Genomic DNA, 21,323 nt, shown 5'->3' on the forward strand with positions numbered 1-21,323 from the left:
TAATTTTCCATTAATGAGGCAAGAGGATAGGCTTTTGAGCAGATGACCCATGCATGTTTTGAACTACTGGTTTCCCAAAAGGTCAGATCAACATATTTAGAAAGAAATGGAACTCGGTTGCAAACCTGTATATGAGATGTGGGGTGAGTGTAAACCACACGCCACAAAGAGGAAGAGGGCTTCAAAATGTGTGCACCAGATGATCAAAACAACTTGGTCCATGAAATAAAACTGAGCACATGTATATTGTCACAATGTTTTGCCAATTGCTGCAATATCATCAACACAGTGAGACTGAAAATAAGGTTTTTGAAAGAAGTAAAATATGTCCACAAGTAAGAAATTTCAAAACCCGTTATTTTATTGGGAATTGAACACAGTTTCAATATTATTTACACACCACAGATTCTTAACCTTAGAAATATATTCTTTGGTACCAACACAGGCTGATCAACCACAAACCCCATTCAAACTATTACCAGATATCTGGGAGAAGAAAACATACAAATACAGTATCAAGCAATATGCCCAAGGTAAGTGCTTTCATCATCTTATGACAGTCCCATTAAGACATGGCCAAATGATTGCTCGACTTTCTATGCCATGGTCGTTGTCTTTGGTTATTATACAGTTAGCAAAAAATAGTTTGGACTGTCAAAGTATTGCATATAAATTGTGCGGTACATACATTTTATTTGTTAAATTGAAACCAGTAAGGGATCTACAGAGTAATATAATTTATGTATAATGAAAAATATATAAATTCTTGAAAATAGTAGTACATTGTGCCCTTTACACAAGGAGAATAATTGTATATACACATTTTAATTGACGCTTATAAAATTGCATTTTCATCTGGCGCACAAATTGTGTCAATGGGTACTGTGGAGCTCCATAGAGGGATTGCAGTTGTTTCAAAATATGGTACAGACTAAACTGCAACATTTACTGTTAAATATTCTAACACCTACTGGAGGATTAGGTAGACACTATTAAACAAAACCATATATATATCCCAAGAGAACACCACATACTTGCAATAAATTAAAATGTTAGGCATTCAGAACAAATACGGACAGGACAATTTCAGCAAGGTGCCAAAACTTCAATTAACTCATCCTGGCACATGAATTATTGCTTGAAAATCCAGTATTGCACATCCGGTATTGTTTACGTTGCTGCAACTACAACAATGTAGAATATCAAGACTCGCAAGCCAAGTGCCTGCGCCATCACGCCCTTCCTAAATAGTAAAGAAAAAAAATAGTTTTTGCATTTCTTTTCTTCTGTGTGGAGTCACTGCCGTTGAACTTTACTGCTCACCTTGAAAGGTACAGTTACAATTATCAGTCCACATCAACTACTCCAAGCAACCAAACATGGTTTACTTGCTTTATTAGTACTAAATACTTCTGTATCCAAGCGAATCGATGGAAAAATGTCACCTAATCAGAAATGTGCACACCTTCAACCATTTTCATCAGTAATGGAAGTCACAAAAGAAAAAACATACTGCTGTCTACATTCGACGCAAACCCTTTTGTGAAAGCATTTTATAGTTTGCCCATTGTTTTTGGTTTAGCATTTTCAAATGTGTAAAGAGAATGCTCCAAAGGTTTAACATTTGAACCTACTCAGTTTGAAGTTCATAACTTTCAAATGACAAGTGAAGGAAATGAATAAATAAGACAAAAATAAAAAATATTCAACATTTATACTAACACGGACTAACAAAATGGTGCATTTGAAATGTCAGCATGTGTTCACAATGAAGTGTAACACTTGATCAAATGTAAATTCAAGACGTACAAAAAAAATTGTTCCAAAAAGCAGTCAAATATAGGTACACAATGTAAAATTAAATAAATGCAATACGGTATCTACTGCTTGTGCATAAACGTGACAGATTCTTCAAAGACTACTATACATGAATATGGAATCAAAGGTGAAAACCCGTGAATTTACTATTGACCAAGCATAAAACTTTGGCTTAATTTTCCACTGCACCCTTGCAAAAAGAGAACATGCAAACATCCTTCAAACAACTTTAAAATAACTCCAACTAGTTTCAAAATGTTTCCAATCACTCATCCTTTGTACTGCAATTCAATTTCAGTCAAGAAAATATACCTCAGATTACAGAGCACCCTTCCATGCACTTGGGGCAGATTAGCTTCATGCATCTTGAGCCCAAGGAAGGTAAATAACTCATGTGCACAATATGCAAGTGATTTTGCCAACGGAACTGCTTTTAAGTAGTGCAGTATGTCATAAAAACACTAGTTCACAAAGACTGTTCAATCAAGCAATTTCAGAAAATGGCCACCATCTTAAGTTAATACTTTAGGTCCTTTACACTAGGGAGACTAAGCACCTTATTGGGAGATATTGGAAATTGTCAAAACCCAAAGAAGTCATCTCTCTCCGTAGAATTCAAGTCTGCTTTGTCCCAATCTGTAGGCGATAAGCATTCTTCCGTCTGAAAATCTTGCGCAGTCACACCTGTATCCAGAACTTGAGGGTTTGATCTCGATTCAGCAAGCCTACATGCACATAAATGAGAAGCGGAGTATTTTTAATATATTACATAAGCGTAAGGTACCATCAGAGGTGACACCAGTTTTACTGAACAGAAAGGGATACAATTAGTATCCAAAAGGACATGTATCTTCATGTTACTGTTTATGTTCTGCAATGTAATGAGGAGATGCAATACCTAATCCTTGCACCAGGAAGTGGCAAACCTGTTAAGACGGTGACAGCTTCCACACCCAATGGCAGTATCACAATTCAGCTGTCAACACATCAGCAGGTACTCCTTGCTGAAAAAAAACTTCAAATGGAAAGGTTTTACACCCCCCCCCCTCTAAAAAAAAGAAATCTTTCCACATCTATAGCATGTAGGTCCATCAAGCTTCATGGAAAGCCAAATGAGTCGCTTTTGGAATATCGACTATCCGATAGCCACCAACGTAACTGTTACGTGCAGGGGTATTGGATCTAAAGTGAAGCAGTGGTTTGATGGTACCCGTTCTACTGTCCACAGGAAGCCAATGCTGGTTTTTAAACAAAAACCAAGAAATGAGTGAGATTAGGGCATGGGGGGGGGGGGGGGGGGGGGGGGGGGGGAGAGGGAGCGTCTAAGAATGCCACCCAGGAGAGGAAGAAAGCTATAGGGGAAAAGGCCTGGGAGGATCTTGGCCAAGCAAGTATACACTCAGATGGCAACAGGTTTTGGGAAGTGGTCAATAGCCCGTTTTCTTACGGAGACTGGAAATTCAAACAGATTGCATCGTAGCCCCAGAACGGGTATAGTGATGGAGAGTTGGAGAGGATGGAGACACAAGGATAGTCCAGCCTACCACTAGAACCACTTAACTTTAATGTTGCCGAGGTCCATGTAGCCAACCTAGCTACTGCGGGGGGTTAAGGCTACAATACTGGCACGGGTCTTTAATGCGGCTAGTACATGTGGTCCCCCACCCCCCCACCCAATCATGGGCGAAGGCTATTATCCCAATCTTTAAAAAAAGCGCAAGAGAGGATTCTGCCGGTTAAACCCATTTCGCTCTTGGACTTCACTGCCAAAATCATGGGAAAGGAGATTTTTATAAAATCATGGGAAAGGCGATTTTAAACTGGTTATCACTGTGGCTAGAACATTTTAATGATTAGTGCTCTGCAGTATGTTTTTATGCAAGGGAGAGGGACATTGGATACATGTATAAATTGAGTTTGGTGATTGGGAAGTACACTGTAGCAAACAGACACCTTGCACTTGAGATTCATGGACTCCACGTCAGCATTTGATATAGTTAACCGATTGGAACGGTGGCAGATTCTGGGGGACTTGGGCATGGAGCAGAGTTAGATAACCTTTTTACAATATGCCCACAAACACACCACTGCGGCAATATTAAAAGATGGTAGTTTAACAGATTACTGGGAGGTTAAGAAACTGGTACGACAGGGGTGCATTCTGGCCCCTCTGCGGTTTACACTATATAAACAAACTTGGGGACAACCTCACAGGCATTACTAAAGACATCCCAAGACCAGGGGCCAAACTGGTTCAGGTACTACTCTACGCAGATGATTCAGTGCTGTTTGCAAGGACCGCTATAGGCCTCCTAAATCTTTTAAATGTTTGATTTTATGGAGTCACTTGACTTGGCGACCAATTTCACCAGATCACATACAATGACAATGGGTAGCAAAAAGGCCACCAAGACCATGTTTTTCTGTAGGTGGGTAGAACTGTCGAAAGTGTCCATATTTCCTTTTTGGAGGGTGGCAGGTGGGTGGTTATTCTATGACCACAGGACCTGACCTGCACAAAGGCAATAAAAAAAAAAAAAAAAAAAAAAACATTGGCCAGAGCAGTTGGGCTGTATGGGATTTTGCTAAAAGATTGGGTCGAAACCAATACTTGCTCAACTCAAGGTTTATAAAGAACAGCGTATCCCCATGGCAACATGGGTGTGATGTCTGAGGTTACAAGGATGTGAGAGATATGCAGGGGGGAGAGGACAAATTGATGCATGGCCTCCTTGCTCTCCCCTCAAGTACCACTGCCTACATTTTACATGAAGAGCTTGGCTTGAGGTACATTTCTGATCATAACACTTTCACCACCGAAGCGTTAGTTGAGGATCTGGTGGAGTAACTCCCACCTTGAATCAGATGTTCATAGTGGATTGTGTTGCCCTTGATAGGGCCCTTAAAATTCCGTGGTTAAAATATATCGGGGAGCAAATGACTGCTGGGTTGTCCGGATACATACAGCAAACCAAGACCTTTAGGATCGGCAGCTATTAAGGATGTTAAAATAAAGTTTTTGGCAAGGCTGCAGGCAATTAGGGAGGGCCTGGAATTCGCCAAGCCTTTAGTGAGAAGGTATGTCACCATAAGTTCGACCCCACAGTTACAGTTCTACTTGTTACCAAAGTGCAACATCACGTTATTTCAACAAGACACAAACTAAAGATGCTATTACAGCACAACCATTCAATCTAAATTGTTTCAACGACCAAAAACAGTGTTGGTCATGGGTCAAAATAATCCCAGTGAGGTTTTGAATCTCTTGCACAACGAGGACGAAGAAACACCAATCAGTTCATAATAATCCAATCAGATCAACAAAAGAGTTGTCTTGTGTACTTTATTGAAATCCAAAAATTAAAATTACCACCACACGATTAGCCGACACGTGTTTAGTCTGATACACAGACTTTCAAGGCAAGAGTTGGGAATATAGACAAACTGTTTTATGTGGACAATCAGTCACTGCAGCACATCAATTATGAGTGGAACCAAGATCCCAGAAATGAATATCGTGATGAAACAAAGATATGACAACACAGAGAAAGAGGGTAGAGGCTATAAGAATCCGCACCCAACAGATGACGAGTGTCTTTAGGTCCACACGATAGCGCAAAGAACCAAGGAGTACTCCCCTCTATACTCCTTATTTAGGAACAAGTCCTACTTTACATCAAATACACAAAGGTTCAGCACTATATAATGTACATTTGTTTGTCAAAGTTCAAGATTCACACCAAAGAATGTATTATCCCAAGTCTTCATTTCTTGAAAAAATATATTTTCTTCTTTATTTCTTTAAAATGTTTTCTTTATTTTCAAGAAGTCAAAAGATCATAGCCAACGCGTTTCGTCTCACATCGAGACTTCTTCAGGGCTTGACAGTAAAATATTGCGTGATCTCATCAAATCCTAAGTGTTTCAAGTTTTCTAGACTTCTTCAGAATTCCAGAGCCTCTATGTGGTACACAGTGTCCGAAATGGCATGGTGGCCTATGATGTTAGTTCGTGTTTTGGATGGTTTTCTCATCCAAAACACGAAGAACGAACAGGTGATTTGACTCCTTAAGTTCTTGCAGCCAAAACAAGATCTCAGGATGCAGTAAAATCAGCAAGGACGTTTTAAGAAACGCCCTGAAAGATTTAGATTTTGGACTTCATGACTAGTTTTGTGAGGCCCAAAGATCTGCAAATCATGAGTCAACAAGAATGCCTGATGTGGTCTTAACATTTATATCATTCTTTAATATCAGGAAAGCAAAACTGTTACAAACTAAATCTTTTGAGTTCGGGAGCAGAAGCCAACAATATTGACGGCTTTGAAGTAATAAGCGAAAAATTGGAAGACCGTCTCATGAACCGACAGGTTATGCTGTGCTAATGTACTGTCTTTTCTAAATCATGTTTTATGAATTACATCACGGCAAAAATAAAACTGCTACATGACTGCCCACGCAATCTAGGACCAGTGCAAAAGCAGAGAGCTAATCACTACAATGAATAGTATTGGTGCATCAAGTTATGACCTAGTTCTGAGCAGGCACTTAGCAGCTCTTCTATAAAATCTTGTGAATCCAACAGCACCCCATTTCCAAGTCACTTTACCAGGAAATCATTTACAATTGCAGCTCGATGAGTTGGAAGGCCTTTGTATGGCACATCCAGCATACATACTGCCATGGTGCTTTTTCAGGACAGTACCAATGAAGAGGCTGCTGGAAAACAAGCTGTGTCAGCTGTAGGCATAAAAAAAAGCTACAAACTAACCCAACTGCCTTGTCAATGTGTGCAAAATCCCTACAAGCCATCAACTCTTCCCAGTCTACGAGAACGTTTCAAAGTGGCGGAGGACATGGATCTTCTACCCGAGGCTGCGGTCCGCAATGCTGATTGAACTGAATTTATCATATGGTTTATTTGGTCCGGCCTGAAGGATTAAGCAAAGACAGTTTCTCCGTGGGCTGGAATTCATGCTCCGATTTTCCACAATACTGTACCCTTGAAGGTGGAGTTTACCAGTAATACCATCTGCAGTCAAACTACACAACGGTATACACAGCTCTAAAGAAATAATCCAAAATGTGCATGCTCCGCTTGAAGACCAGCATCTGCCAACTTTCTGCAATGAAGGAGTTTTCTATATTGTAGCTGACAGTTGTATGAGAAATCCAGCCAATGATGGGCGTATGTGGGAGAGACTGTGCCCTCGAGACAAATCTTTAGATACAAAAAGGTCCAGTCAGTATTGAGAGGTCTCATTGGTGTGCTCTTCATAAAACAGGCTATAAAAACCTTGAGTTGGCATGCTTTCCTGAAAAAGAACAAATTAGGTTTTGCACATCTTAGAAGTTAAGGCAGAGGGTGCACTTCCTTCAAAAGACTATGAAAAGCCAGGCATTGTTCAATACACTGAGTTCAAAACCAGGAAACCAAGTTCATAGAGTTTATCCAAGAATATGAAGGGGGAAAAAAAAAAATTTAAAAAAAAACGGAAATTTGCAAGTGCTGGGGATTTTTTTTTTTTGCGGTTTAAATGGTTTCCTGTTGGCATTGAGAAATTTACTGAATGGTTTGGGTAGTTTATACTCATTCAAACTAGATATGAAACAAGGAACCCTATTCAAATTTTAAGTTATTCTTTGAAATAAAAGCAATATCTGCTTGTACTCTTACATGTTTTTTCCCCCCAGACTGCTAGATTACGTACTGGCGGTTGCCAGTAGGTAGTTCTAGTTACAACCTAGTTTCCATAGGAAAAGCATTTTTTGATTCGCTTATAACTTTGGCGCCGTTTAACGAATCTTTATGAAATTACCAAAAAGTTGCACTTTTTACGTCAGCTCCCATCTTAAGTTTGGGGGTGATTCATCAAGTGGGGGCTGAGTAAAAAGGGGGGATCCAAAACGAGTTTCCCATGTTAATTTCCATAGGAAATTTTGCGAAGCGCTACAGCCCGAACTGCTGAACGGAATTACCCCAAATTTGGCAGAAAGGTAGAGCTTGGTTCAGAAAGCAACCTTTTTTTTTTTTAAATGGTGTAAATCCGTTCAGTAGTTTGAGAAATTCAAAAAATAAGTAAAAAAAAAATCAATTTCCCATAGGAAACTTTGTGCAAGGTTACAGCCAAAACTACTAAACGGAATTTCCACAAATTTTGCAAAAAGGTAGTGCTTGATCAGAAAGCGACCTTTTAAATGGTGTAAATCCATTCAGTAGTTGCTGAGAAATTAGAAAAATAAAAGTTTGATATCTGGGCGGAGCCTAAGTCCCGTGCACGAGCTTCACTGTGATTGGGGTCAACACTCCAAACCAGGAAGTGTTGGTAGCCATCTTGTGGCTTGGTAGAAGCGAGTCACCAGAAAACCGAGAAACAAAGGTATAAAACGAGAAAGGGGCAGGGTAGAAACACCCTGACCCCTTAGGCCTGCTCAGGGGGTCCCAAAAGGACCCCCAGGGCCAAAAAAAAGTTTTTTTATTTGGGCGCGTTTGCACAGTGGTGCAGGGAGGTGGCGGGCCTGACAGTGTGCAAACACACCCCCTGGCACATTGTAAATTGGGAGATTAAGTATTTTAATCCTGAGGGCGAAGTAGCCCACCAGGTACTTCCAGTATGCGCCAGGGAGCTGTGTTGCAGAGAGGTGTTGAGGCCACGCCCCTTTACACCTCTGGGCAACGCAGCTCTGTGGCGCTTACCGGAGGTAACTGGTGGGCTAGTTGGCCCCCAGGGACCCTCAGGACTCCGGGGGATTTAATCCCCCCAATGTACAACGCTCCAGGGGGCGCGTTTGCGCAGTGGTGCAGGGAGGGGGGCGTGGCCTGATGTGACAAGTGTGCAAACACGCCCTGTGGCATGTTTTAAGTTGGAGGATTAAGTCACCTTGAATCCTGAGGGTCCCTAGGGGCCAACTAGCCCACCAGGCACGTGCAGTAAGCGCCACAGAGTTGCGTTGCAGAGAGGTGTAAAAAGGGGCATAGCCTCGGACCACCTCTGCAACGCAGCTCTGTGGCGCTTACTGGAGGTACCTGGTAGGCTAGCTGGCCCCCAGGGACCCTCAGAATTCAAGGGGAATTATTCCCCCCAAATTACAACCCGCCAGGGGGCGCGTTTGCACAGTGGTGAATGGAGGGGGCGGGTCCTGATATGACGTGTGTACTTATGCAATCACTCCGCCAAAACCCAAACACTTATAAATTCACCATGCACTCTCCTTGCAGCACTCTAATCATCCAATCAGTACCCATGTACTTATGCAATGACCCAGGCACTAATATGCACTGCTACAATCCTCTGAGCACTACCCATGCAGTCCAGTCATCGCCCTGTCAGTACCGATGCCCTCTCAATCACCCAGCCAGCACCATGTACTTATCCAATCACTCCACCAAAACCCAAGCACTTATAAATTTACCATGCACTCTCCTTGCAGTACTCTAATCTTCCAGTCAGTTCCCATGTACTCATGGAATGACCCAGGCACTAACACATGCACTGCTACAATCCCCTGTGCACTACCCATGCAGACCTCTAACCACCTACACAGTAGTGATTCACTCCTCCAATTATCCAGGTTGTACCCATGCACTCCAGAAATGCCAGTCACTACCCATGCACTCCTCAAATCAGCCATCCAGCATCATGTACTTAGCCAATCACTCCGCCAAAACCCAAGCAGTATCACCACGCACTGTCCTTGCAGCACTCTAATCATCCAGTCACTACCCATGTACTCATGCAATGACCCAGGAACTAACTCAAGGCAAATACAGAGGTCATGCTAATTACAGGGGTACCCCAACACATAGAATCCAGTAAAAACACCTATATACACTAGGGAACAGTAAGTGTCTTTTAGCATAGCACTGGCTCCGGTCCTGGTTAGTCAGTTAGCACCAGTACCAGTCACTAAAAAGTTGGGGCACATAAAGACTTTCTGCTCCTCTGTTGGTTCTTTCTGCACATCTCTTGCTTCTTCCTGCAGTTTTCTTAGTCTTTCTGGACTTCTTTTGCCTCTTTCTGCATTTGTCTTGCTACGTTCTGCGCTTTTCTTCCTTTCTTCACATGTCCTAACTTTGTAGGCATAGTTAGAAATTAGCATTTTAAAAAAAACATTGAAATTCACTGAAAAAAACTATAGGTTTCACAGACGTTATAGTTAGTTGGACATTTCACTCGTACAAAACCATAGAAATTGCCCCTTTAGTTAGTTCAGCTAACTATAACTCGCACCCTCGCAATGCACTGCTGACGACATCACATATTACATCATTCATGACATGGTCAGTGACATAACGGATGACATACACGTGAAAATCTGATGCACCTCCTCAGACTAATATAACCTTTGATACACCCACTGTAAAATACAGACAACCTTTTTTGAAACCATCGACACACCAATACCAGTTACTACATACGCACTCGCGGATTCCTAGATCTACACACATCCACTCATTCACCCATACAATCACTCATACCTAGTCAATCAATACAACACTATGTGCACTCATACACCTATACAGACAGACCGCGCCAATCATTCATGGAGTTACTCATACACCTAGTCAGCCATGCAAAGAATCAACTACACTTCCATGTACTGACCTATAGAGTTACACACAACAGATCACTTATTCAAAACAGAATTACTCTTATACAATCACTGATACAAGTAAACACTCATCTATACAGCCACTCACATAGTCATTTATATACACACACTGCCTTTTACATATGTAGTTACTTGGACATGTACCACTGAGACATCCATTCACTCAGTAACACACCCATACACGGACCCACCCATATAGCAGTTTCCACATGCACTATTGAACCCATACAGCCAGTGAATCAATCACTCAAACATGTATGCACAGAGACACACCTACACTCTGGCACCCATACAAATACTCTGGCAACCAAACAACCCATATAGACACTCCTTTAGCTACTAACCAAACCATGGAGCAGCTTATACAACAGCAGACAGACTGATACAGACATTCAGAGTTTAGTCACTAACCCATGCATTCAATAAGATATGTAATAACTCACTTAAACAGTCAGTGAAGCACCTACTAAATCCTCCATCCAGACACACCCACTCATTCTTCAATACACCTTGGCATATAATATACATATTTAAACTTTATAGAAACAGTCACTGGATGATGTCACTGACCATGTCATGAATGATGTAATATGTGACGTCATCAGCAGTTAGCTGAACTAACTAGAATGGGGGAATATGAGAGAGCGAGCGCGAGAGAGAGAGAGAGAGAGAGACACAAAATTACTTTTGACATATCTTTCAGTACAACAGAAAAAGAACAGAAGCCGGCAGCCAGCCTTACAGTGAGACAGAATAATTGGTTTACATATCTAGTCTGCACTCAACACCACGTTAGTTACTAGCTACATCCCCAAAAACGTCATGCAAACAGTTACAGCTGTACATTTCACAGTTGCCCTCTGCCCATACCCATCCTAATGTTGGTTACGTGGTCCTCAGACGTTCTGAATCCACCTCGGTCGTACTTCAGGATATTGTGCCTGTAAGTATGCCCGCAATTGCTCCCAGATGTCCCTGGGCAGGGACGAGGGCAGCATGAATTCTGCATAAATAGTTAGCTGCTACTGGCAAAATACAAGATCATGTATCCAATCCGTGAATTTTGGTGCCCGTCCCCATCTGCAGGCCATCCAGCATTTATCCAGCAGTAAGCAAAGCGCTATGCATCTTCTGAATGAGGCTTCAAGATCTTGTGTATCCCCAATAGTCAAATGACAGGGATTAGGGATTGACATAGCAAATACCCCTCTCACTACACGGAGGCTTTCAGTACTGCATCTCAGTATGTCCTAATGGGGGCACAGTCCCAGGCCAAATGCAAAGAATTAGCACTCTCCCTCCAGCACCCGTCGCAATCATTATACCAGAGGCAGAAACTGAATAATTTTACAGGAGTATAATAAAGGCGGTGGAGATATTCGAAGTGTATAATACGCAGTCTGCTACTGGACGATATTTGCCCTGTTTGCTGGCAGCAGAAGGTCCTTTGATCATCCATCCCCAAGAGGGGTGCCCAGGTCTTCCTCCCATCTGGACCATGCAGTCTGAGGAGTATGTTGGCTGTCCATCTGCGAGGTGAGGTATAGCAGCGATACCACATGAGTCAGTGGGTCGCTGAAGTAAGGCGTGCAGTGGGGCCAGAGTGGGTGGCTCATTTGGAAAGTTTGGGGTGGTGGACTTATCGTGCCGGAGCCTTACATACATAAAGTTCTCCATAGTGGTAGGTTGGCAATCTTTAAAAAAATATTTTCCCGCTTAAGAAAAGTCCCCCCTGCATAAAGTGGCCCCAGGATTGCATTTCGAATTTACAAAGCATTGGTTAACATCTCCCCTGTTGTGCAACTAATATCTAAGCGGCATGGCAGCGACAGCAGGGGAGAGCATATAGTACCTACTTTAATTTGATCAGCAATAGCCCTCCATGCCTGGTTTGTGCACTTCACTGTAGTTTGGTCTTAATTAGGATTAGTCTATGCACTTTCATATGGCGGGTATGGAGTCGGGACCATGGGGCAATGTTCCACTGCGAGGTGCGGCATGTACGGTGGCAGATGCATCCAGTATGCAGCTAAGTGTGCCTGGGTGCACCAAAACTACAGCTCCATGTCCGGCACCTCAAACCCACCCTTGTCGAAGGGCAGAGTCAGTGTTTCCCACTTCAGGCTGGGCTAATAGTTTTGCCAAAATTTTGGTGTCAATTTATGAGCGCGCAGTCTGTAAGAGTCACATTTGTCGCCTGGTTTTCCAGTTTTCAATGTAGATATGAGCACTTTGTGCATGGTTTACGAAAGTATGCCAGTCTCTAGCCTCTTCGTAAACTTTTTTTTTTAGAATCTGAGTGAGAGAAGCACCGTTTTACAGAATTTAGCAGTAAGGCCTTCCGGACCAGTGGTCCGACCAGACTGCAGCTGCATGATTTCAGTGCTTATCTCGGAGTCTTCAATATCTGCTAATAGAAATTCTCTGGGAGTCCCCCAGCCAGCCCAGCACTATGTCTTCAAAGTACAGCTCAAACTATTGGCTGCGTTCTATGTGTTGTATATAGGGTCTTGTAGAATGCATGAAAGGTCTCGAATAAGACCGAGGTGTCTGCTTATATGGCCATCTGGATTGATAACTTCCAAGATGGTGCTGGAAAATCTTGGTTGTCGTGTCAGCCAGAGCCTTCCCTGGCCGTTGCCCCCCCCTTCCCCATATTGCCGGGCGCGGTGGTATTTCTCCAAAAATTTGCATTCACTCTCTGCTGTCTCCTGTTATTCTGTCAGCTTGTCCTTAAGCTTTTTCTGTAGGTCGGTGCTGGGGTCAGAGTGCAGTTGCCCCTCTAGCTGTTTAAGTTCAGCCACTATCTTCCCCAGCGTGCTCTGGATGTCCAAATTCCTCCCCCCTTTAGCAATGCATAGTCCCCTTATGGTCACGTTAAATGCCTCCCAGACTGTGGAGAACGGTGGCACTGTGTCAATGTTGCGTGGGAAGCATTCCGTTATTTCTTGCTCCAATTCCGTTCGGAATGGGATATCAAGTAGGGCATTCGCTGGCAAGCTCCAAGACTGGTATGGTGTCACTGTGCGGGGTGGGGTGACTATCTCTAGCTGTTGGCGTTTGCCATTCATGTGGTGATGGGGTTGTGGGTGCTGTTGGTCCATTGTTTGGTCTATGGTGAAGTCTCAGCCCCATATCACACGAGTGGAGCCTTTATCCAAAACTTTCCCCCATTGGATATTGAAGAACTCAGGGTTGTCGGTAGCCTCTGCTAGTGGATGTGTCTTTTGGGCTCGGTGTGTAGTGAAAGACTATCTCAAGGTAACACCTATCTTGTAGTGACGGACGCCATGAAAAATTGATAATCATTGATTGCCCTTTTTATTCAGTGTCCGAGAGCAGCTGTGGATCTGGATGGCCTGGAGGTGTCCTCGTGCCGGGGCGATCTTCGGGCAGTTGTTTAGGAAAACAGCCGCTTGCTGTGGGTGTGATAAAATGTGCTGTTTGCCCTGGTGCATGATGTGAAGGTGTGCCGAGAACAGCATGGTGCATGTGATATTGGCCTGTTTGAGATTTAATGGGTATGAATTTCTTTCGAGCTTCCTGAACAGCCATAGTGAAATCAGGATAGATCACTAGTGCCATGCCCTCGAAGGAGAGTTTTTCCCTTGCTAAATGAAATGCGGTGTTGCAATCCCGATAATTGAGCAGTCTGGCTCTGATCAGTCGCAGGAGGCACCCGCCGGTGGTCGGGTGGCAAGCGATCAGTGGGCTCTCTATCACCAGCATTGTCAAAAAGGCAGTCTTTCCAAACACAGTAGTGAGCAGGCATTCTACATACTACTCCATTCTGCCAACATTGGTGGATTCAGGGATTCCCAGGATTCGTAGAATATTGCGCGCAATCTGGATTCCAGGTCTTCATTTGTGGCAGATATGACTTTTAAAAGGCATTCCATATTAAGTAACTGTTCCGTACGGCCAGTGGAGGTGTCTTCCAAATCAGAAACACTGCTCAGCTTCTTTGAGACATTCGGCGTGTTGGTCAATCTTGTGCATTATATTGTTCATGTGTGCTCATATTGTCCATTTAGGACTCTATGGAGGTGAGGCTGTTTTTCATAGAGAGCAGGAGGACTTTAAGGTCTTCTGTAGAAGTCTGACTGTCTGAATCTGCCCCTTCCGCAATTGTATGTTCTGGTGGACTTGCGAGTGTCAAAGTGGAGTTTCGTTTGTTTTACACCAGTTTTCCGCATGCTTGCTGCTTCCCCGTGCTTTTTTCAGGGTGTTGGTGTGGCCTGAAGGAGAGGGCCAGTAACCGCTATTTGATGAGGGTCCCTTATACATTCATTATGTGGGTGTGCAGTCAGATATTTCCTGTGATTTCTGGGTGTCCTTGATTGTTGCTGTAGGCCTTGTGCAGTCTCTGGCGTGATCGATTTCTTCCCTTATATTTGTGTGCCGTTGATTGCCCAACCTATTCACTGTCAGTGCCTGCTCTTACTCTGAGCTCCCTGCTAGGCTGTTGTAGATTAAGTTGCGTTCCGCCTGTCGCTTTACCAGTCCGCACGACCGTCAATTCTATGGATGCAAAGTATTCAGGCGTGGAGTTTATCGTGCTTCGGCTAAGCCATCAGTCTGTTCTCTCTGAACAAGTTGGGCAATCGCCCCGCACACACAATCTCACAGCTGGTTAAGTCTGCCCCAGTAGTCTAGCCTGTCGACTGAATGCTCATTGCGCTGCTTTGCCTGTCTCACCATAATAATGGCCGCGGTGCACTGTTGCAGATTGTGCACGCAGCCTGTGTTGCCCACGTGGTCTCCTCCATCCGCCTCTATTGTGCTGGCCGCTTACTGCACAGTTTATTGGGGCCGCTTGTACAGCGTGCAGCATACCCGTTCCCACTAGTCACACAACTGCGAGTCTGGATCTGAAGGCAGTCCGCTTCGCACCTGCTCTGGCCCTCAGGCGAGTCAGGGCCTCCTGTCTTTTCATGCCCCGCAGTACACTTGACCCATGCTCTTCTCAACAGGGGGGGGGGGGGGGGGAGGGGGAAAGGAGGCGGAAGCACTCGTGCTGCCTCCGTGGTCAGAAGTATCAGAGTGTGTCACGTACACCACACGCTAGTCTGTGTGAAGGTTCACCATGGCTTCTCTAATGGCGGTTGCAGTGAGGCGCCACCGCTAGCCGCAATCTGTTTCCTAGTTTGGCCGCTCCCAGCTCTCCTATTCCTCCCTGCTAGCCTCCCCAGTGATCCGCTGGGTCTCTGCCACGACTCAAGGGCACTGGCCTCCCCTCCACGCATTCACTTCTCTTCCGCCGATCTCCTCGGGCCTCCCGTTGTCCTCTCTATGATCAGGCACGGTCCAGCACTGCCATCTTAGGCCCGCACCGGGCTGCAAGTCACAATCTAATTTGTTTGGGCAACATCTATCCTCGGAGCTCAAATTAGTCCGCGTGGTGCTCCAGATGTTCCAACGCCTGGTCCAGTTTGTTGAATTATTCCGGCATATGGGCAGGATTTTAAAGATTAGCGGCACTGAATGACAAGAGCCTCACGCAAGTGCGGCCATCTTGCTCGGCACCCTCTAGAACCCCTGCTGGGGAAATTTCACACATGATCGCTCTAGTGAAAAACTCGGTACATGCTGATGAAGGTGATTAAGAGCTGTATGTGAAGGCTGAGGAGTCACGGATTACGGTGTTTTGCGAATTTGATTGCATAAACTACCCAAGATATGGTTTCTGGTATTTGGAAAGAGTGAAGAAGCTAGAGGTGGAAAACACCATGCCCCTGCAGAAAGTTTATCCAAAGACCTTTTGTGGTTAAAGACAGGCAAGGTTCAATGCTGTGGCTCTAGATATGAAACTGGAACAGATTATCCAGAGATCACAGAAAAGCTCCAAGCGAACTGTTGGTCAGACACTTAAAAGCGAATATGTGGCTCAATGGCACCTAGTGTACCATGAAGTGCTTTCCATTTGCAACATTTTTAGAGAGATGACAAATTCAAAACCAACACCATCATGAAACTGTTTCTCAGCACAAACTTGGGGGAAGAAGGGTAATTTTAATAAATATTCTGACAGCCTTCATTTCATGCAGCAGCAAGGAAATCCCTTTGAAATGACAGCCTGTGGGACTACACAAATTCTTGACCAAACAATGTGGATAACAATAAAGACTTCTATTAGATGCCCTGGAACATGGATCAAAACTATATACAGAGCTGAAGCAAAAAAAGATTTGTATTGAAAGAGAAAAAGCAGTTTGACAATCACTAAAGCTAAACTTTCATGAGAGTTTTGTCCAATTAGGCACTGCAGAACAGGTTACAAAACACAACTTTCGTGAGCACAGATGGATGAAGCAAAGGAAAGGGGTGAATTTATCGAGGACTGTCACAAGATCCTCTAACAAACACGTTATTTGATGGAGATGCTGCAATCAAACCAGTGAAGCACAAACTAGTACAAGAGCTTAGAAAAAAAAAAAAAAAAAGCTTTCACCTGAAGAATTTCAATTCGGAAAGCTGTTCTTACTGAAAACTGCTGTTTTTATGAACCATGTCACAATTGCAAATGGCCAAGATGTCATCCCTGCAAACTTTGGAGAAGTCGTTGATTGTTTTACAGATTAAGTCAGTGTGCAGTTCTTGCAAGGTACATATTGACTGATTCTCGCACTCTTTGATAGTTCAAGGTAACAGACGACTGTCTACAAGTGGAATAGACCATTCCTGCATCCATAATTAGATACCTGTGCAACTAGATAAGTTATGTTCATGAAAAAACAAACTGAGAGTTCAACTTGCCAATGCTTCAGTGAACATGGAATTTCCAGTAAATGCAAGTGGAATGATTGTCAATGAGGAGTAGGTGCCAGCAGAGAGCTATTCAAAAAAGATACAGGCCATATTTTTGAAGATCTTAACAGTAAATTGGAGGACGCAGACCTTTATGTTGTGCCACATGTTCAGTGGGCTGTTCAAAATGGTTCCAATGGAGTCACTGTACTTGGGTGCCAACATTGGAACAAATCTAAGTAATAATAAATCAAGGATTTCAGTTACAGATGCGGTATGGAACAGGTGAGAAGAGACTTCATCCCACTTCATATTCTGTACAAGAAATTTGACCGAGATACCCAGTGTTCTTATCAAGGAACAATCTCATAGGTGATGACAATGAGCAAAATTGGAACAAAGCTTGGAACTTGACTACTGAACTTGAAGTTCCTAAAAAAAAAATTTTGAGACAGAAGGTGACTTTCAAGACGTAGAAACCTACGTTGTGCGTTTATGGAAAATGAGTTCGACTGTCACATATGACAATCGTCATTACATTGAGTCCAAGAGATCAGACCTGCTAAGTGACATTCCACAGACGTCATCTGTGCGTGCACACATTAAAAGAGCGATCTACTTGATAAGAAGTGTAAATGGTTTGGATCATGCATATGGAGATAGATCAGTGTGAATTTGGTTGGGAAGATTGATAGGGTGCTACAACCTACGAAACATCTAAAGCCTCTACCCATAGAACTTACAGGTACATGTACTTGCATAAACTGCTACAAAAAGATGTCCCTGGCTTAGCAAATTTAAAAGACAATTAAAATTTGTCAAAATGTTTGTAGTCAATCAATATGAACTTTATTCGGATAAAAACATATCCATAAAAGTGCAGTTAAAAAAACATTTACAATTGGACATAGAAGAAATTAGTCCGAAATCATAGAATTACGAAAACGTACAGCCATTTTTAAAAAGGATCCAACTCGGAAACATAAATCATCATTATCAATTGCAAGCATCAACTCATAGGCTATTTTATAATCAGTTACGCATCGGGATTTAAAATACGGAATCAGAAATTTTTTCGCGAGCGGTAAATAAAAGGAACACAAGAATGAGAAATGTAACATTGATTGTTTCAGATTGTGGGTACATGGACAGGGGGTGTGATCAAGGTTCAGAGAATAGCCAGTTGGAAAAGACAGTAAGTATTTCATGGTGTCGGTCCTTAGCCTGAAGAATAGACCCCGTTCCCAACAGCCAACAGGTTTTAAGAGATATGTAGGCATTACTGTGGATACATGCTCTATTCGCATATATCTAGCAACGGAGGTTTTATTACGTTCAGCTGCTAGCCTAGTTTCTTTATACGATGCATAGAGTAGTTTTTCCACAGTTTTAATGCTTGGAGGGTTGTGGGCTAAAGGGTTTATAAAAAGGTGTTCCAAATTCAGGCTAATTAAGCTTTTGTGGACTCCAGCCAACCATGATATGACCAGCCCTCTGTCACATTTTAAACAATCCAGGATAATTTCCCTAGCAGTTGTGCAGCCGGGTTTTTCCAAATCCTAAGCCAGAATAATGTCGGGCGTGCCTTAATAAAATCCTCTATATAGGATAAATGAAGCTCGCCGTGGCAAGCATATGTAGATGAGGAAAATGGGGCACCCAATATTTTGTGACAACCTGTTCTCTTATCGTTGGATAGGTGAGCTGGCAGTGTTCCCCCATACCTCTGCGCCGTACGTAACGGTTGGAATGCATTGTGGTCTGTAAATTTTGACAATAGCAGGCACTACCTCTATGTTTTTGGGTTTGGGTAGCCTGAGAATTGTATTAATGGAATTAATAAATTTCCTATTGCAATGGGCAATGTGGTCATTCCACAAACCGTTAGATGCAAAAACCTGGCCCAGATACGGAAAAGTGCTGGTGCTAGACAATCTGGTAGAGTTAGATACAATAGAAAGGTTAAAATACTTCTTAGTCCCACATGACATTAAAAATGATTTCTTAAAATTAGTACACAGATCTAATGTTGCCATAAATTCCACAAAACCGTTGACCAAAGCTCTCAGGGCATTAGGGGTACGCCCCATTAGCACAGCATCATCTGCATAAAGCAGCGCGGGGATTTTATTCCTGTCGATGCTAGGGACGTCCTCAGTTAGGGGCAGTAGAGATTTAGATAGGTCATTGATGTATAAAATGAATAGGAGGGGGGCCTGTAGTGGAGTCTGCCTTCTGCAGAGGCAAAATCTAAGAGTTTGCTTTTTTTTTTATACCATAGTAAATGAAGAAACCACTTGAGGAAAGAGGTAAGGGATAACCCATTGGAGAGGTATCCAAAACGTATTTCAATTTTAAAACCGGTCAGCATCCAAAGTGAAATGTAGAATGAGGTTGTCCACTTTAAAATCAGTCCTTACAACCATAATATTTCTTCCAACTAATCCAATTTCTGGCTCCGGGAGGAGGGGGGCGGGGGGTGACGAAAGCAGCTCTGCCAAGTGTACATCAGAATAGGCCTTTACCTTTTCTTTTGCCACAGATAATTTCAGCTAACTACCAAAGCAGTGCAGAGAACGGGTGAGGGCACCTTGGTGGGTATGGCCTCCTTCGGCCCTAGGTACAAGGCTTGTGGAGGAATTGAGCTGCCTTAGTCTTGGGGAGGAACACACATGGTACTTACTGGAGCCACTTAAAACCAACAGCTTGCTGTTGGTACTAGACCTGTGCAGGATCAGGTGGAGTCAGGACTACAGCTTAATTTTGTTTGGTGGAATTCAGGAGAGGTCTGACAATGGGGAATGGCACAGAGCGCAAACAGTCCTGTGAATGTTTCCTTTAGCAAGATTTTGCCTTCCTATGTTGCTTTGTGGGAAGATCTTTGGGGAGATCATTCTCTGAAATGCAATGTACCTTACGGAAAGCTTGGAGGAGGAGGAGGGAGGGTATCTGTAGCAAGATACCAATCAAAAACACGCAAACTCAGACATTCCATTTGTCAGAGTACTTAAAACATTCCACCTGTTTAGTTTAATAAATCCTAGTTGAGTGAAGGGACAACGGGATGCCAATTAGCATGAAGTAGATCACTGTATGCCACAAATAAATTACACATAATCAAACTACTTAATTGCACTTGGTTAGCACTCTGACCAACTTGAGCTATGTAACTGCTCCAAACAGTAGTCAACATAATGAGCAATTCAACCATATTTCTTAATTAGAATTATCAAGTAAGCCCTCAAAGAAAACAAACCAAGGGTTGCTTTGACAGGACAGTAGCACTTCCCAAATGAAATCAGTAACTGAACATTTCAATATTGAACGTGGAGGATTTCATCCAGAGGATAAACAGTGTTGCTGAACTGACAAGCTTGCTGTTCAATCTTGTGACTAATCTCCAAGCCAAGTACTCCCAAGCCTGTTAGTATCTATACATTATAAAAAAAAAAGCAAAAACTAAATGCCTGACAGTTTCCACAAAAAATATGAGCACAATACAGCAATGTGACAAATCTTCATTGAAAAGGTCCTTGAGGCGGGTCACAAGACACTAGTACAACAAAGCACTGAAATTCCATTCTATAGTGTGTCCTCTAAAGTCGCAAGATTATCCATTCGCATTCTCTACAGTTAAGGGAAGAAATTAACCCCCCCGGCAAGCACAAGGATTCATCCCCTGTTCCTGGATATTTGTAGACTAAGTTACTGAGACAAGCCCCCTTTTACCCACCAGGAGCTTAATTAACTTCTGCTATTTAACTAGGGGTCTATCAACCAGAAGATCACCTGCTTTGATGTCCAGATTGGAGACTTATTGTGTGACTAACTTCAGTGGAAAACAGCACCCCCTGCGAATAATCAGCCAAATCTGACCACATACAAATTGAACATGATTTTTACAATCTTTACACAATGCAGCAATTCTTAGTCGGCATATTCTCCATTTGAATTATAACAAAAGAAGTGACCTCTCTACTCAATGTGCTCTATCATAAAGTGCTCTAAAGCACAAGGGCCATACCTGGGCAATATTAAACTACATAAAAGGAAAAAAAGCAAATATGGTATAGGACGCAACCAAGGTTCATGCTTTTTTCTACTTTAATTTTGTCTGAGCAAACGCATGCTGCTTAATTGATCTTA

General features: G+C 42.9%; 1 protein-coding gene across 2 annotated transcripts in view; it reads right to left on the minus strand.

Moving 5' to 3' along the window:
- Positions 1-340: 340 nt before the first annotated feature.
- The window catches only part of LDLRAP1 (low density lipoprotein receptor adaptor protein 1), a 224,299-nt gene continuing 203,316 nt past the window's right edge, over positions 341-21,323 (minus strand). For both annotated transcript variants that reach the window (XM_085647811.1, XM_085647810.1), the window contains one exon: positions 341-2,543. In XM_085647811.1, the coding sequence (XP_085503937.1) occupies positions 2,535-2,543 (9 nt within the window). In that variant the 3' untranslated portion in view covers positions 341-2,534. The remainder of the gene's footprint in view (positions 2,544-21,323) is intronic.

Source organism: Triturus cristatus, chromosome 3_2 (assembly GCF_964204655.1).
Source record: "Triturus cristatus chromosome 3_2, aTriCri1.1, whole genome shotgun sequence".
Taxonomy (NCBI): domain Eukaryota; kingdom Metazoa; phylum Chordata; class Amphibia; order Caudata; family Salamandridae; genus Triturus; species Triturus cristatus.